General features: G+C 36.7%; 4 protein-coding genes across 4 annotated transcripts; 1 reads left to right on the top strand and 3 right to left on the bottom strand.

The window, feature by feature from the left end:
• Positions 1 to 1032: 1032 nt before the first annotated feature.
• On the top strand, positions 1033 to 4179 carry LOC145898707 (mitochondrial import inner membrane translocase subunit TIM44-like). The gene is made up of 8 exons (XM_082987284.1): positions 1033 to 1232; positions 1821 to 2057; positions 2396 to 2585; positions 2833 to 2979; positions 3198 to 3290; positions 3401 to 3576; positions 3680 to 3880; positions 4002 to 4179. The coding sequence occupies exons 1-8, from the start codon at positions 1107 to 1109 to the stop codon at positions 4119 to 4121; spliced, it is 1290 nt and encodes a 429-aa protein (XP_082843410.1). The 5' UTR covers positions 1033 to 1106; the 3' UTR covers positions 4122 to 4179.
• A 788-nt stretch (positions 4180 to 4967) lies between these two features.
• Positions 4968 to 7644, bottom strand: LOC145898482 (repressor of RNA polymerase III transcription MAF1 homolog). Its single transcript, XM_082986951.1, has 3 exons — positions 7484 to 7644; positions 6647 to 7357; positions 4968 to 5882 (listed from the first exon to the last, which is right to left on the bottom strand). The coding sequence occupies exons 2-3, from the start codon at positions 7090 to 7092 to the stop codon at positions 5582 to 5584; spliced, it is 747 nt and encodes a 248-aa protein (XP_082843077.1). The 5' UTR covers positions 7093 to 7357; positions 7484 to 7644; the 3' UTR covers positions 4968 to 5581.
• Positions 7645 to 10984: 3340 nt separating this feature from the next.
• LOC145899280 (uncharacterized) lies at positions 10985 to 12597 on the bottom strand. Its single transcript, XM_082988013.1, has 4 exons — positions 12127 to 12597; positions 11930 to 12040; positions 11792 to 11833; positions 10985 to 11199 (listed from the first exon to the last, which is right to left on the bottom strand). Exons 1-4 carry the CDS (start codon positions 12560 to 12562, stop codon positions 11069 to 11071), a joined length of 720 nt encoding a protein of 239 aa, XP_082844139.1. The 5' UTR covers positions 12563 to 12597; the 3' UTR covers positions 10985 to 11068.
• A 3233-nt stretch (positions 12598 to 15830) lies between these two features.
• On the bottom strand, positions 15831 to 17670 carry LOC145899205 (uncharacterized). The gene is made up of 4 exons (XM_082987938.1): positions 17196 to 17670; positions 16999 to 17109; positions 16759 to 16800; positions 15831 to 16112 (listed from the first exon to the last, which is right to left on the bottom strand). The coding sequence occupies exons 1-4, from the start codon at positions 17629 to 17631 to the stop codon at positions 15982 to 15984; spliced, it is 720 nt and encodes a 239-aa protein (XP_082844064.1). The 5' UTR covers positions 17632 to 17670; the 3' UTR covers positions 15831 to 15981.
• Positions 17671 to 18252: the final 582 nt, after the last annotated feature.

The following is an 18252-nucleotide window of genomic DNA, read 5'->3' as shown; positions in this document are numbered from 1 at the left end:
AGGTATTTGCTGTTAATGATTGCAGGGTAAAACGGCAATTATTCTCGCTGCCTCCTACAGTACTAACTCTTTAATTTAAAGTATTTTCATCAACAGAGAAAAGGCAGGGCGATGAGAATCTTTATGTGGCGTTGGACAAGCTTTATATGCAATGGGAGACGATTTCCTAAAGTGTCAGTATGTTGTTGCAAAAATTTGTTTTTGGTTTTTGGTCTAGATCCACAAATAAAAGAACACAATGTTTGAAAAAGGGGGTGAAAATAAGGAGTCGGCAAATTTTAGGCCTACATCATGTGGAGGTCGTTTGTGTCTGAGTCAATGCGGTAGAATTCCCTCAGTTTCAAATACGTCTGTGCTTTGTCCTCAGTTAAGTGGCTGCAATGGCTGGCCAGTTTTGCTCTTTTTTTTGCAACTAAACGAAAGAAAAATATGACGAAAACGTTCACTGAATATTTATTCGAAGGAACTTCGCCGAACTTCTGAAGGGCCGCAACCATCAAACCCTGAAAAGGTGTGCGATCGAACTTTGGTTGACCACCACTGATTTAGCGGAAAGCACTAATACACGGGGGCACGCAGTTTTCGCCAAACTTGATTCACATATAAAAATCTGTGCTAATATTAACGCTATAATTAGTGTAGTAGTTTAATTCAAATGTGTAAGCAAAAATAACAAGCGGTTACCCTGTTCACACCTAACCATTAAAATTTGCATATATTTCTATTTTACACATATTTATGTATGGATCAAGTTTTAAAAATATTATAGCGGATTCACTGTGGTAGTAGTTTGTGGCAAACTTTAGCTTTGTGGTTGCTAGAGAATATTACAATGTGCGTTTCTGATGAAACAATCCACTGAGATATGCAATGAAGCTTTCTGTTTTTGTTGTTGGTATTTTGGTCTGGAAGCACGGGTTTTCGTTACTTGATGCAAAAATGCATAACATTTCAACATTTAACGTGTAAACTGTAAAAATTAACCTGGATTTACATATTGAAAATGCCTTGTTAACATTTTTTTGCAGCTATTCCGTTAATGTGTAGGTATTTGTATGCGACTAATTACTCATCCAAAAGGTGTTTGGTTTTAAAAAAGGTTGGAAATGTGGCCTGTATCAAGGGTTGTTTTCAAGTCAACTTTGTGGAGAAGTGCTGCACAATGTTTAGCTGAGCAACCACCTCAGCAACATCAAACGCTTTTAGAAGGAACGAAACAGTTCGTACCAATGGTAAAATACTTATTTACTTTGGTGTAAACATAGGTCTATATCAAAGTCTAAGAAGTATATGCTGGGTTGCTCTAATAAACCAAAGAATATCCTCAAGATCTCTAATGAAAGCATTTGTTCGGTGGTGGTGTTTTTTCTGGGCATATATTATGAAAAAATTATGTATATAACCATTCTAACTTTGGCAATATGCACACAAAGCACTAGCTTTAAAAACAGGATCAGTCTGACTTTTTTTTAGAAATATTATATATTTTACCTGCGGCCATCATCAGTTCCTTCATAGTAAACAACAGCCAAAAAATGATGTAAAAAATGTTTGAAAAAAAGTAACAATAAATGGACTAAGGATTAAAAACAACTTCAACCTGTTGCAACAGTTCTGTGACCAGGTTAGCAAAGGGCACTTCACTGTGTTGCAAGCAGTGCAGGAGAAGGCATTTTTGAGAATTGCCTACACATTTTTGTGCATATTGATATTACGGAAGGTACACTGATTGCCATGCCAGCATTTGCAATCTATGGTTAAGAAAGATCCAAATTTTTTAATATTTGAAGTCATACCTAACATTTGTTTTCTTTGTCTAGGTGTCGACTGCTAACCGTTACTACTCCAAGAAAGGATTTTTGGAAAACCTAATGGACAATATAAAACAAGAATATAATAAAGACACTGAATTAAAAGAAACAATTCAAAAGTTCCGCAAAGAAGCCCAAGAGTTGGAGGATTCTGAGGCTCTAAAGGCTGCACGTCAAAAGTTCAAGGATATGGAAAAAGAAGCAATTCCTGAAGCCTTTGAAAAAGTTAAGACAAAAATATCTGAGGTATTTCAAAACTTTATTTCTTGATGGTCGCAACACTAATACTATAGACACAACTCAAAACATACATCAAAAATTGCATAAATCATGCTTAGGCAAAATTAAACTTAGGGGTTTAGAAGTAACAATTTAAGAAAAATATATACTGTTGTTTGTATTCACTCTCAAGTGTCAACATGTGTTTTACAGGAATAAAGAGTATAATTTTTGTAAAAGTTAGTAATCCATTGGAAATTAATTAAATCTACGAACTATGTTTAAACCTGAACATTAAATTCCAGTTACCTCAATAAGGAAGAGCACAAACATCAAAATTCCTTAGACTTTTGTTCTATCAACAGACAGCCGAGGGTCTTGGAAAGACAGAATTCGGGAAAGAGTTTGGCAAAGTTGCGGGAAAGTTCACTGATGGCATCTCTGGTGCTGCCAAGCAAGCAGCAGACAGTGAAACATTAAAAAAAGCACAAAGTATGTTGTCCAAAATTGCGGAAGGATCTGGAGTAGCGCCTGATAGTCTTTACAAACGACCAGGTGATATATTAGAAAAGTTATTATATGTTATGTTGACATGTGATTGCTTTTTAAACAGAATAAATAAATATATATCTCTGAAATGCTGATATTTGGCAAAATGTAACCTTGTTGTACAGGCAATATTTGAATAGTATTGTATATCGACATTCTACATATATATGTTAACAATGGAATCCAATTGTATAAGGTTTACGTTTCCTTCATGATGCATTTAAAGTAAGTGTTGGTATTATTTTTTTTAAAGTAAAGTTAAGAAAAAGAAAAGAAAATCCATTTGGTGAGGTAGAAAGAGAAATAGAAGCAAATACAGATGCGACAAACATTGTTATGCACAAAGATTCTGTGTGGAATCAACAATGGGAATCATTTAAAAACAGTAAAGTTGGAGAGAGTAAGTAGATCTTACTTGTGTTTTGGGTAAGATCTATAAAGAATCTATCTTTGTTACACAACAAATCGAAATGTCACCATAAAGTAAATTACAAATTATCACTCTAATTTTTCTGACAGTTGTAAAAATAAACAAGATAAGATTTTGGATGAGCAGAAAGTACTGATCAGTCAGTGCAACAAAAAATCTACATCCTAATTTTTTTTAACTTTCAACAGGAATTTCCGAAATGAAAATGCAGTTTGATGAAAGTGACAATGTTTTCATTCGAAGCTCCCGTTTTGTCACTGATAGAATATCATCTATGGCTGGTAAGTAAATATGTACTATGTACATCATACAGTCAGAAAGTAGTTCTGGCTTCTAAACATAAAACCCAGCATTTTGATAAAAAAGAGTTGACAGCATATTTATTTTTCAGGTGGACTGTTCGGCGGAACTGAAATATCAAAAGTTATGACTGAAATTATTAAATCTGACCCCAATTTTTCTGCGCAGGGGTTTATTGAATTCTGTAAAACAGACATAATTCCAAATATGTTGGAAGCAATAGCACAAAATAATGAGGAAATCATTAAAGACTGGTGCAGTGAAGCTGTAAGCAAATTTACTTTTCAACTCTATTATTGCTTGTGTGTTTTAAGGTTGGTGCAAACAGCTGTGTGCAAAACATAATCTGTGTACCTATAATATGTTTTAGCCTTACAATCAAATAATATTTCCGGTGAAGCAAGCTGAACAGATTGGTTGTCGTTACGAATTAGCAACAATTGATGTCGATCATATCGATATTGTCGGTGCAACAAAGGTGGACCAAGGACCTGTACTGGTTATTAGTTTTCAAACGCAACAAATTATGGTTGTACGAGATAAGAAGGGAATAGTTATTGAAGGTGACGAGGTAGGAAATATTTTTGCATAATTCCAGTATTTTATCCATGTTTAAGTATTTTTTTGTCCATATGATATGAGCATTCGGGCATTATGTAATCTTCAGGGTTTACAAGAGGCATATTTTTTAGAATCAAATTATGCGAGTGCACCATGTTTGGGCATTATGTCGTGATGTTGAAGAAATTGACCCCAGAGCTGCTTGGAAAATTATTGACCAATCTATGTCTGCAACACCCATGCTTCTATAAACACATCATGCCTTGGCAGATAATTGTTTGCATTTCTGGCCAAGAGAATTTGGGTTGTGTAGGCGAATTACTACTTTTATGCAAATAAATTTGATTTTTTTGTCTTTAAACCAGCCTGTTGATTGATATGTTGTGCTTTTAACTACTGCAATTCTTGAAATAACAGTAAATCCTGGAAGTTGTAGGAAACTTTAGTCAAACTGAAACTTCAAGTCAAATTTTGTTATCTTACTGGTGTCTAAAACCTGTTTACAAGAAATGGACAATAATTTGTTCTTTCTGTGAAGAAACAGAACAGGTTGCAACTGCCTCACAGACCGGATCTTGATGCAAAACATATGGCAGCGACAAGGACTTTTGAAAAGATCACAAAAACATTTGTGATAATAGGTAAACAACAAAAAATTTGTCTTGTTGCGAAAGATAAAGGTTTTGTTGTGATCATGTGGCAATAGTGTCCTTGCAAGTAGCAGACCAATTTATTGTTAAAATCGGATAATGAACAGCTATTGTTATGAAATAGAGTGAGTACAGTCACACGGAAGACAATGAAACTAAATGAGCCGAACAAACACTGTTAGTTCTATAGACATATTTGCATTGGTAAACCACAGTTTGTTTCGCACACTAATGAGACAGTCCTGAACATTCCACCACTAAGTTACTGTGACTTTAACAAATATATGTGACTCTTTTTAGATGTGTACAGTAGTGTTTACTCTACAAAATATGCAAAAAGAGATTCAGGCAGGGGTTGCAAGATGTTTAAAAATCATTAAAATTAATCAAAAAACACTGTCATATGCCAACCTTATTTCTGCATGGACATCTTCAAAATCAAGCAACAATATTCATAAATCTTTTAATAAAAGGGAAATCACATAAAACAAGAAATTATGTACAGAAGGGAAACTGTTGGATAACATTGGACAGTTTACAGCTTAAAGTCAATTAATGAAAATGTTCGGAGTGCAGTGTGGTGTGCTTGCTGGAACAAAAAACAATGTGAGAGTAATGTACATGGGTGTCTGTGTAAGTAAATGCTTGTCATCAAAATTTTAAAACCTATATTCAACCAGTTACAACTGTCTGTTTATAACATATGCTTAACAGTCATTCATAATGATGCATTTCCTGTCCGGCAACGTATTGAAGTGCCTGCAACACTGCAGTTCAAACATTTGGTCACACAAAATGGTGAAATGTCACATATTTGGTATGATTTACCTCCGACATTCTGCAGAAATGATTGAGGAAATGAAAAATATCAAAGTCAGAGAACAATAAAGGAACATAATACTGAAAGCTGGTAACATGAGTACCCTCAACACAGGAAGGTGACATACTATATCCTATACAATAGTAGATGTATATATATGTGTGAAAGGTTTTCTCCAACATAGAAGGTACCAATTTAAATGACCTATCCCAACCCCAAGTGTCTGTGGACAACAGTAATCCTAGGGCACCATAACAGGGTAAGCTGTACCAAATTCTTCATTTTCCAACTCCATACTATCTGTTTCTGTCCCAATAAACCCACTGTCATCCTCTCTAAATGCGCTCATGGACAAACTTTCAGCTTTGCATGTGAAAAAGATAATTCGCTTCATCTTGCGGTTATAAAGGAAGAAGTTGAAGGACCACAAGCACCCATCGTCACCATAAGGATCAGAATCTAGATCAGGGTTATAGCTGTACACATCACAGTCAGCAAAATTGATCTCCTCATCCATTGTGGACCAAAGCATACCACTCAACCTAAAACAATGACACAAAACATTTTTAACATGTTGAGTATTTTTAAAAGATCACATATTATATATATACTATGATCATTAAATTATAGGTATTTAGTAGTGGATCTAGGAGGGTGTGTAGGTGACGGACTTTTTCAATACTTTTTGGATGCAAAACTTGTCCTTTCTGCGTAACTGTGTATCACACAATCTTGCAGAATTAACAATGCCTGTTCAGTGATATGATTGTTCAGTGACATAACGATAAAACTGTTATGGAGAGGGGTTATTTTTTGTGATGCAAATGTTAGCATTTACAGTGGCTAACAACATATCCTTTAAAAACCGAGTCAATAGTATTCATTAAAGTATTATCGTTTTGCCCACGCCTGGTACAAGATCGGTAATGTGTACCCAAACCAGAAACCCCTTCATAATTTTTCTAGGTCCGCCACTGTAGGTATTGTATATGGAGTAAACAGTAATTTTAACAAACATACGTAAGGGATTGTTTAACACTGTCACTTTTCGACCGGACAATGCAACCAGACAATATACCCAGGTAATGTGTGATGATCATAATGTGCTATAAGGAGTTCATCCATGTTTATTTTTACGCAAGTTGTTATAAAACACTTTTCGATACATAACATTTATCACAGCATTGTTTAGTTTACACATTCTACACATAATGTATGTGATAAATATATAGAATGCAAAAACTACCTTGGGTACTGAACTAAAGTTTTAAATAAAGCACACACATGTATATATATATGTACCCACCTGTTGTACCTTACTCCAAGGACTGCGGCAAGTGTGCTGTCTATAAAGCTCTTTGCGTAATCCACGCTTGGTTCCCGACTAAATTCATCACTTTTGGCATTACTGAAGTCATAATCTGGTCGAAACGAGGCATTTAAAGTAGAGATCAAGTAGTATAGAGTTTTTCTACTGCATGTAGATCCCAAGGGGCTTTCCATCTCATCTGCACTACTGTAGCTTCGACTCAAATTTGTTCCAGGACTAACTGAAAGCATGGTTTGCGGTGGAGAAAGTACTGCAAGGTTGTTTATTTGGCCATCATTGGAAAGATGCTTAAAGAGTCTCTTGTCTTCACCTGCCATTTTGCATGAGTAGCTTTCAACTCGACCAATAACTTGACATTCACCATTGTCAAATGTGAGTGCACTGTTCAGTGCTTCTAGTTTCGAGTTTTCCAAAAACTTCATTTTTCCAAATGTTCGTGACAAAACAAAATGTTAAACAAAACCAAGTACAAAAGTTTCACAGTGTAGAAATTTTGTGATAAAAGTGTTTAAAAGCTGAAGATATTTAACAACTAAAACTTCTCAAACTCGGATAGCAAATGTTTCTTTGAGGATGGGTGAAAGTTGTAGAAAGTCTTATAGAATAGCAGTTGTCACAAGTTTGGTTTCTTGTTTTAAAAGCCTCCATTGACACTTTTGGCATCCAGTAAACAGAATTGATGATATTCTAAAATATAAAAACGGTAAAAAAATGTTTCTGAAGTAGCCTATCCACAAAACTAAATGATGTTGTTTAAAGCTAAACTTTTAACCAAACATTACATTCATTAAACACAAATTTGAAAAACTGTACCTTTTTGCCTTGATGCTTTTGTCAAATATACAAGTTGGACGCTTTTTCTTGAGAAAGATCCAAATAATCCAACAATTAAACAAAGATAAAATTTTGTTTACGTTTAACGTATACTAGTATGTTGCACCACACCTGCACTGCAATAAAAATGCCCAAAGGTTTTTGACAACTTTTTCCGTGTTATTTTAATACGCGCTACTTATGACTTCAAAGCTTTGCAGCTTCAAACAACCTTGCAATTGCAAATGCAAATGTAAGTTCCGCTAACTATCTAACGAGAGTGTCAAGACAATAACAAAACCATCAACCAATCAGGAGCTGTATAAAATAGTCTCAAATCAGCTGGTCGAATGTAAAATATTTTTTTCAGCACATCTTCCAATATTTAAAAACAATTAGAATTATTGGTGTTTCTCTGTTGTATTCTTGTATGTATTTACAAGTTATTTTGCTCAGCTTTTCGCAAACTCAGGAAAAAGTGAAGGGAATTCGTCTAATCATACTTCGAAAACCCTTTTTGGTTCACGGTCAATCCTTGGGTGTCAAGGTCAAACACAATTCTCGCACTAAGGTCCTTCGTCGCGTTTAATTTGAATGTTTTGTTTTTTTGAGTAAGAAATGTTAACAAGCCACGTTGGTTTGTGGGAGCAAAAAATTGATTTGCTAGTTATCTCGCTTGGGTGTCGCGTGTTCCAACTTGCCCTACGTACTTCTTCTAGCCTAATCCAAATATCTTTTTGTTGCAGTCTCGTCTCTGATATCGTCCTATTCCATTCGCGCTTCTTTGCACAAATAAACATATCGTAGCTTTTGGTCTCACAGATCAGTCCAAATCTCGGTTTTGGTCTCGGATCATACTTGGGTCCGAGAACGGACCATCGGCGACGGAACCTTTAGTGCAGCCAGTTTGTTGTCAGACTAAGACTCCTTTGACTTGATGTTGGGATGAGGTGATGTAATTTCGTCAAAACCTTCCGACAAAACATCCGCGTCTTTGTTTCTTGATGTCGGATTTTGGGCGATGGAAGACCCTCAAAATCATATCTTCAAAAGTTACTATTACCCAGAGAGTCGAACCTGGCCTAAACTCGAACTATAAAAAGATTAAACCTCAGTTTAAATATGTTGCAAATTAATGTGTCTTTGCGTTGCTTTTGCATAAACAGTCAAATACAGTCAAATAAATCACGTATTAGCAAATCAGGCACCATAAAAGAGGCCTAAAACGTCTGATAACCACAATAGACATAAACGTGATCGTCCATTTTGCACAAGCATATATCGTCTAAATTTGATCAATTGCCCCAAAAGGATGTTTCTGGCAAACGTGATGATTGTTCTCTGGACACCGACAGCAATTATATGCTATTCGCATTTTAACCCATTTTGCTTTGATAAAGGTATTGTTATTATTTGTTTGTGAAATTAGCTTCAACTGTCCAATAACTCATTAAAAAGCTTACCAGCTGTAGGCTAATGGTTGTTTTCCCCCAGCGCACAATGTCGTCTTTGCCCAATTACGTAACTGACCGTCTTTATAATACCGGTATTTGTGATTATTCTACTGCTCCATTGTATTCCTTTCCTATCGAATTGATTCTACAGTCTACACTGTTTCGATATACGTCCGTTTCTGAGACCGACTCACAAACAGTGGCGGAGATCCGTGCAAATTATTGGATATGAAACGTAATTTAAACAAACTTTTTTCCTGTTACAACAAAATGACGTTTTGAAACGCGCCTTCTGACTGTATTTGAGCAAATTATTGGTATTTAGTGAATTAGGCTTACCAACTGTTTAAGAACCGGAAGATTGTAAGAAACAAATATAGCCTCAGAAATCACTGAAGCAGACTCAAGGATACAAGCAATATGAAACCCAAAGCGCTAGTATGACGTCACAAACTATGCTTACGAAAGCTACGTTTGGCGTCAGCGCACTTAATTCACCACACTTCCAATGGGTTCAAATACACGAAAACACAACAGGCTATACTGTAAGCACGTTGACTTCACGTAGCATTTCAAACAGGACAATTATTGTTCGGCGCCATGACATCTAAGTCGTCGTAGTAAAATCTATGCCAAGTATAGTTCACTTGTTTTCGTAGTTCAATAGTGGCTGACTCCAATTCGAAACATCTGGTTTTAAGCAATTTAATTTAATTCAAATTTCAACATACTGATGTCGCTAGTAGAAGAAGCAACCAGCAATTCCTGTCTGTGTTCCAGTTAATTTATCGTCAACTTTCTTTGGGGCATTTTGTGTGTTTGCGTCTGTAATAATTGAGCTGTATTTAATGTGAGAAGCACGGATTGTTAAGCTTTGTAAAGACATAATTGCAAAGCAACCCTAATCTTACGTATGTCACCCAAAAGTATCATGTTTTTTGGTTTGACCGCAATTGCACAATACTTCTACTTTTCACGTGACACTCTTTCATATACGCATTAATAAGTTATATCGTATTAATGCCGTGTTCTAACACCAACGCTCAAGACAAAAACCATCGTAATAAAAATGCGAGAGCATCTGCGTACGCAGCTGGTCAACATTTTTTGCGTACATGTTATGGTTTTATTTGTCGCTTTGTGAAAATTCAGTATATGCAACCCATGTACGTTGTGGTTATTTTTTAGATGTGTTGGTATAACATACGACAACTGTGTTGCTTATTACCTCCCTAATTTCCTGTATTTACAATTGTAATTACTGTGTTTGTGTTTGCTATTTGTTTTTACGGAAAATCTTACGTAGGCCTACATTTACATCGCAGCAATTTATTAATGTTACAATAAATGCTCATGCTCGTACCGTGAACGAGGATTGCGGCTAGAAAATTCATGCAATACATTTTGAAGAGTATTTTAGACCCGCTATATCGTTGTTAGTTGCTATGGTACGTCGCCACTGTAGATTTGTTGAAACTTGTATTGTGGCTGTACGAATCAGATTTCATGCTATACGTAACCTCATTACAGTAACTTCCATAGTAAATGTAGCCAGGTAGCAGCCCAATGTTGTTAGTGCACATTTTGTATGTAACCACAGGTCGGGGCATCACTCATCAAATTGGGCCACTGTATATTCTTTGATTATCGACATAATATAGGTCGGGGTAGGTGTGTTTCTCCAATAGCGCATAACGCCCAGTGACGTAAGTTTGGTGTAATGTCATAAATTGGTGCCCATCTTGTGGTTACGTAACTTTCAATGATTTCAAGAACAGTTTCGTACAATTGTACCCTATAAGACCACAGCAGTTACAGTTTTGATGATTTAGTTCATAAAGCTAACAATACATATAGGTATAAACCGGCTCACCAATATTATTCTATGCAACAAAGAAATGCATGACGACTGACGCATCACCGCGCTCCACGGAAGTAAAACTCGAAAAAAACTAAACCACGTTGTGTTTTCAAATAAAATCCGCAGTTATTTATTACGTTACATACCACAATAGATTACAACACATAGTCTTGGATAAATGTGACATTAATAGAAATCAGCAATTACTTGGATATAACATGTAACACAGTATTAATATAGTTCAGGTCACCAAGAATCAGTTGTGATCAGTTACTTCTCTTGGTTTTTATCTTTGGGGTTTTCAGCACTTTTCTCGCCGAATGTAAATTCTCGCATGCTGCTGACACCAACTACACCTCCTTTGATGACTGCTCTTTTGAAGTTGAACACTTCGGTACCACCTGAACAACAAATAGGATTAAACCTTCATAAGCAAAAACCTATATTGCATGCAATCGACGTATTGGTCTGTATAAACAGAAGACGGGCAACAAAGGTTTGTTTCATATTAATGAAGGCTGTTTACAGGCGACACGGTCCAAGCATTCAAATATGTCGCATAAAGCTTTTACATCCAGGAATTGTGCCAAAGTAGTCTTGGCACCAATGTAGATATGCTATTAACATTATGCAGCGCACTTAATAGTGATTATCAATGTACATTTTAGGTATTTTTATAGGCATACATTTCTTTCATATTCGATAGCACACGAGTTTATATTACAGGAGGTGACGTCCAGGAACACGCTAAGTCGGGCGCAATGGACTTTCCCCATATATTTTGGTAGAGATGAGCATTCGGTTTTGTTATAATTCCATTTTCGCAAAACAACAACACATCAAATGGGCCGCCGCAATATTTTCCTGTTAACTTTGTTGTAATTTGCTGTATTGAGTTTTGTATTTTCTTGCACAAGTTTTATCTGCGTTTGTTATAAACTCCGGAAAAATCTAGTTAAGTTTTCAAAAGAAAGGTTTGTTTTTGCTTCTTACCAGTTGCCGATTTGTTTGCACCAGCAATAGTCCTCATTATTTCTACAAAAAAGTGAATGATAATTTTGGGTGAAGATCCCGGTTTTGACTTTTTGTTTACAGTGTAGTAGACCACCAACAAATGCAACTTATTCAAACCTGCATCTACAGCAGCTCCCGACTTCACATTAACTTTTGTGAAGTCGCGAATCCCAGCCTGTGCATTTACAAGATTCGCCTCTTGCAAGTTAAAAGTGGTCTTGTCCTCATCTGCGTATGTTTGTAAACAATTTGACAGCGAATGACCAATATATTTTGAAGTAAAAACAGTTAATTTTTGTTCTAAACATTCTTACCAACAACAGACACGGACTTAAACTTCAAGGCATTCAAATATAGCATGAAAAACTCCAGGGCAATTTCCATTGCGTATTCCAAAAGCTCGAATCTTAGTATTCCCGAATTGGCTTTCTCCATAATCTCAGTTGCCTGTTTCTTATCCACGTCAGCAGTGAACGCTATGCTACCGGGACGAAAGTCGTAAGCGGAGATGCCCATCTTGTGAAAAGCAAAGCAAACCACAGCTACATAGCCACCATATTTTACTATATCCCTCGGTTCGAATTGCGAAAAGAGAGAAGTGCCAACATCACGGAAAGCGCCATCCACTTTCACCGCGTAACGACCGTCGCGAACTTGGAGAAAAATTTCGGTGTCGCGATATTCCATTTCAACTTTGAACTTCAGGCTTCTTCTTTCCACTTCTCCAGATGCTTGTTCTGCTTCCATCATAGTTAATTACACAATATCTTAGAACAACCTGTAGCGTTACCAACTGCAAATTAAATTGGTAAGTATTTCCAACAGAAGTGCAGTCGATATAATTTTTTAGCGTAATAATTTATAATGTTGCCTTGTTTGGGTCCGAAGTACAGAACATTTGTCAAAAGCTGCGTGAAGTATAGGCCCACAAATCTATTGTATGTTAAAAACGATTCCACTTCTGGCACATGCATTGACGGCCTATGTGTCATCGACAACTTTACTTTCATGAATAGGTGGCTTTCTGAGGCTTGGTAAATTGCAGACTGGGACAGCTAGAAATATAAATAGTTCACAGTTTAATTGTTGCAATGTTTCTACGTAACCGCAAAGAAAAATTCTGGCCAACATAGTCATGAAACATTATTGTGTCCCCAAAACCGATACAATTTTGCTGGCCTGCCCACCAAACCTTTTTCCTCAAGTAAAATGCAAGACAGTTTCTTAAATCACGGGATGCAGAAACTATATTTTTTACATTATATATCAGTTCTATGACATGGACATTCATCACTCCTGTTCCATGTTGCAAATTATTGTGTCCTGCTTTGCTTTTGCATAAACAGTCAAATACAGTCAAGTAATTCACGTATTAGCAAATCAGGCCCCATAAAAGAGGCCTAAAACGTCTGATAACCACAATAGACATTAACGTGATCGTCCATTTTGCGAAAGCATATATCGTCTAAATTTGATCAAATATAATGAAATCTCCCTTTGCCCCAAAAAGATGTTTCTGGCAAACGTAATGATTGTTCCCTGGACACTGAAAGCAATTATATGCTATTCGTATTTTAACCCATTTTGTTTTGATAATGGCATTGTTATTAATTTTTCGTAAAATCAGCTTAAACTGTGCAATAACTCATTAAAAAGCTTACCAGCTGTAGGCTAATGGTTGTTTTCCCCCAGCGCACTGTGTCGTCCTTTCCCAATAACGTGACTGACCGTCTTTATAATAAAGCGTTCGCTACCGGTATTTGTGATTATTCTACTGCTCCATTGTATTCCTTTCCTGTCGAATTCATACTACAGTCTACAGTCTACACTGTTTTGATATACGTCCGTTTCTGAGACCGACTCACAAGCAGTGGCGGAGATCCGTGCAAATTATTGGATATAAAACGTAATTTGAACAAACTTTTTTCCTGTTACAACAAAATGACGTTTTGAAACGCTCCGTCTGGCTGTATTTGAGCAAATAATTGGTATTTAGTGAACAACATTAGGCTCGCCAACTGTTTAAGAACTGGAAGGTTGCAAAAAAACATATGTAGCCTCAGAAATCACTGAAGCACACTCAAGGATACAAGCAATATGAAACCCAAAGCGCTAGTATGACGTCACAAATAATGCCTACGAAAGCTACGTTTGGCGTCAGCACACTTAACTCACCACACTTCCAATGGGTTCAAATACACGAATACACAACAGGATATACTGGTAGCACGTTGACTTCATACGTAGCATTTCAAACAGGACAATTATTGTTCGGGACAACGACATCTAGGTCGTCGCAGTTAAATCTATGCCAAGTATAGCTTACTTGTTTTCGTAGTTCAATATAGTGGCTGACTCCAATTCGAAGCGTCTGGTTTTAAGCAATTTAATTTAATTCATATTTCAACATACTGATGTATCTGGTAGAAGAAGCAACCAGCAATACCTGTCTGTGTTCCAGTTAATTTATCGTCAACTTGCTTGTGGGCATTTTGTGTGTTTGCGTCTGTTATAATTGAGCTGTATTTAATGTGAGAAGCACGGATTGTTCAGCTTTATAAAGACATAATCGCAAAGCAACCCTAACCTTACATATGTCACACCAAAAGTATCATGTTTTTTGGTTTGACCGCAATTGCACAATACTTCTACTTTTCACGTGACACTCTTTCATATACACAGAAATGAGTTATATCGTATTAATGCCGTGTTCTAACACCAACGCTCAAGACAAAAACAATCGTAATAAAAATGCGAGAGCATCTGCGTACGCACCTGGTCAATATTTCTTGCGTAAATGTTATGGTTTTATTTGTCGCATTGTGAAAATTCAGTATATGCGACCCATGTACGTTGTGGTTATTTTTTAGATGTGTTGGTATAAAATACGACAACTGTGTTGCTTATTACCTCCCTAATTTAGGCCTACCTGTATTTACAATTACTGGCCTGTTTGTGTTTGCTAATTGTTTTTACGGAAAATCTTACGTATGCCTACAGTACATTTACAACCCAGCAATTTATTAATGTTACAATAAATGCTGAACGAGGATTGCGGCTAAAAAGTTCATGCAATACATTATGAAGAGTATTTTAGACCCGTTATATCGAGTTGCTATGGTACGTCGTCACTATAGATTTGTTGAAACTTGTATTATTATGGCTGTGCAAATCCGATTTCATGCTTTACGTAACCTCATTACAGTAACTTCCAAAGTAAATGTAGCCAGGTCGCAGCCCAATTTTGTTAGTGCACATTTTGTATGTAACCATACAGGTCGGGGCAGGCTATGGCATTAAACATGAAATAAGTTGACGGTGTATTTGCTTTGATTATCGGCAGAAGATAGGTCGGGCTAGATGTGTTTCTTCGAGAGCTCATAACGCTCATTGACGTAATTTTGGTGTAATGTCATAAATTGGCGCCCGCCTTGTGGTTACGTAACTTTCAATCATTTCAAGAATAAGCAATGTGGAGCCAATAATATGAAATGTGTATAAGCTGCAGACAGATGGCCACTGTTTCGACCTAAAAGGTCTCATCAGTGCAGCTGGTGTGACTATCAGACGACTTTGGTGACCAAACGGCCAAGCAAAGACTTCCACTTTGTGGTGACTATACAATCACCGTCATCCGTTGGGCACCAAACTAGGTGCAACCAAAACGGAGAAAACAAGGTGGAAACACTATGGCCAAGCAAAGCTCAACCAATAGTGCCGTCAGGCCCCGTGTCACAATAACCAGCTGCACTGATGAGACCTTTTAGGTCGAAACAGTGGCCATCTGTCTGCAGCTTATACACATTTCAAGAATAGTTTCATACAATTGTACCCTATAAGACTACAGCAGTTACAGTTTTGATGATTTTGTTCAAAAGGCCAACAATACATATAGGTATAAACCGGCTCACCAATATTATTCTATGCAATAGAGAAATACACAACGACTGACGCATCACCGCGCTCCACGGAAGTAAAACTCGAAAAAAACTAAACCACGTTGTGTTTTCAAATAAAACCAGCAGTTATTTATTACGTTACATACCACAATAGATTACAACACATAGTCTTGGAGAAATGTGACATTAATAGAAATCAGCAATTACTTGGATATAAGATGTAACACAGTATTAATATAGTTCAGGTCACCAAGAATCAGTTGTGATCAGTTACTTCTCTTGGATTTTATCTTTGGGGTTTTCAGCACTTTTCTCGCCGAATGTATATTCTTGCATACTGCTGACACCAGCTACCGATCCTTTGATGTGTGCTTTGTTGAAGTTGTACTCTTCGGTACCACCTGAACAACAAATAGGATTAAACCTTCATAAGCAAAAACCTGTATTGCAATCGACGTATTGGTCTGTATAAACAGAAGACGGGCAACAAAGGTTTGTTGCATATTAATGAAGGCTGTTTACAGGCGACACGGTCCAAGCATTTAAATACGTCACATCAAGCTTTTACATCCAGGAATTGTGCCAAAGTAGTCTTGGCACCAATGTAGATATGCTATCAACATTATGCAGCGCACTTAATAGTGATTATCAATGTACATTTTAGGTATTTTTATGGGCATATATTCTTTTCATTTTCAATAGCACACGCTTGCCACATACAACGCCACGAAATTTACGTTTGGCATCAAGTTCTAGACGTTATGGTTCAAAAGTTTATATTACAGGATGTGACGTACAGGAAGACGCTAAGTCGGGAGCAATGGACTTTCTCCATATACTTTGTCTCATGGTAGAGATGAGCATTCGGTTTATTATAATTCCTTAACCCCCAAACACCATAGTTCACAACACGTCATTGGTCCCGCAATAATTTGTTGTATTTGCTTTATGGGGTTTTGTATTTTCTTGCACAAGTTTTATCCGTTTGTTATGAACTCCTGAAAAATCTAGTTATATTTTCATAAAAAAAATTGTTTTGCTACTTACCAGGTGCCGGTTTGTTTGCACCAGCAATGCTTCTTATTGTTTCTGCAAAAAAGTGAATGATAATTTTGTGTGAAGATCTCGGTTTTGACTTTTTGTATAATCTGTGTATAAGAAACAGTATAACAGCAGAAACAACACATAATATATGAAACGCATTTAAGTCAAGAAATTCGTTGTGCTATGTGAAGTTGAAATATTTTAGTAAGGTGTAGTAGACTGCCAAGAATTATTTATTCAAACCTGGATCTACATCAGCTCCCGACTTCACATTAACTTTTGTGTAGTTGCGAATTCCAGCCCGTGCATCTTCCAGCTTCGCCTCTTGGAAGTTAAAAGTGGTCTTGCCCTCATCTGCGTATGTTTGTAAACAATTTGTCAGCAAATGACCAATATATTTTAAAGTTAAAACAGTTAACTTTTGTTCTAAACATTCTTACCAACAACAGACACGGAGTTAAACTTCAAGGCATTTAAATGTTGCATGGAAAACTCCAGGGCAATTTCCATTGCATATTTATAAAGCTCTAATTCCAGTCTTCTCGAATTGACTTTCTCTATAATCTCAGTTGCCTGTTTCTTATCCACGTCAGCAGTGAACGCTATGCTGCCGGGGCGAAAGTCGGAAGCGGAGATGCCCATCTTGTAAAAAGCAAAGCAAAGCACAGCTACATAGCCACCATATTTTACGATATCCCTCGGTTCGAATTGCGAAAAGAGAGAAGTGCCCACATCACGGAAAGCGCCATCCACTTTCACCGCGTAACGACCGTCGCGAACTTGGAGACAAATTTCGGTGTCGCGATATTCCATTTCAACTTTAAACTTCAGGCTTCTTCTTTCCACTTCTCCAGATGCTTGTTCTGGTTCCATCATAGTTAATTACACAATATTTTAGACCAACCTGTAGCGTTACGAACTGCAAATTAAATTGGTAAGTATTTCCAACAGAAGTACAGTACATTTCACATTTCTGCGTAAAGTATAGGTCCACAAATCTATTGTATGTTAATGCATTACCATCTTTAGAAAATGTCCTAATCACAATGAAACTGCAAACAATTCAAATTTCTATCTGTCCCAGTCTCCAATTTACCCAGCCTCAGAAAACTACCTATTCATGAAAGTGGAGTTGTCGATGACACATGGCACGTCAATGCATGCGCCAGAAGTGAAATCGCCTTTAAGCCTGCCAAATCGACTGGATATCATATGTATCCTCACAATGTGGCGCACTGGTACGTGGTTGGTAACCGATAAAATAGACAAATGTTTTTCCAATGTGATTTACACACACACATGTATCGTTTTAGTTTAAACATGTAACGTCGAGACTAAAGTTTGGTAACCTAGAAACTACAACTGTTTAAGTGATAGGGAGCAAAACCTATCCATAACAATCCCAAACAATTCATTTAAACATCTTTATGTTTTCGATACACCTGATATGTTTGAAGTTGTCACGAGATAAAGTGAAACAAACCAAAATGTCAGGTT

This window comes from Ascidia mentula, chromosome 4 (assembly GCF_947561715.1).
Source record: "Ascidia mentula chromosome 4, kaAscMent1.1, whole genome shotgun sequence".
NCBI lineage: Eukaryota > Metazoa > Chordata > Ascidiacea > Phlebobranchia > Ascidiidae > Ascidia > Ascidia mentula.
The sequence above is the reverse complement of the archived record's forward strand: the minus strand, read 5'-3'. Positions and strand labels throughout refer to the sequence as shown.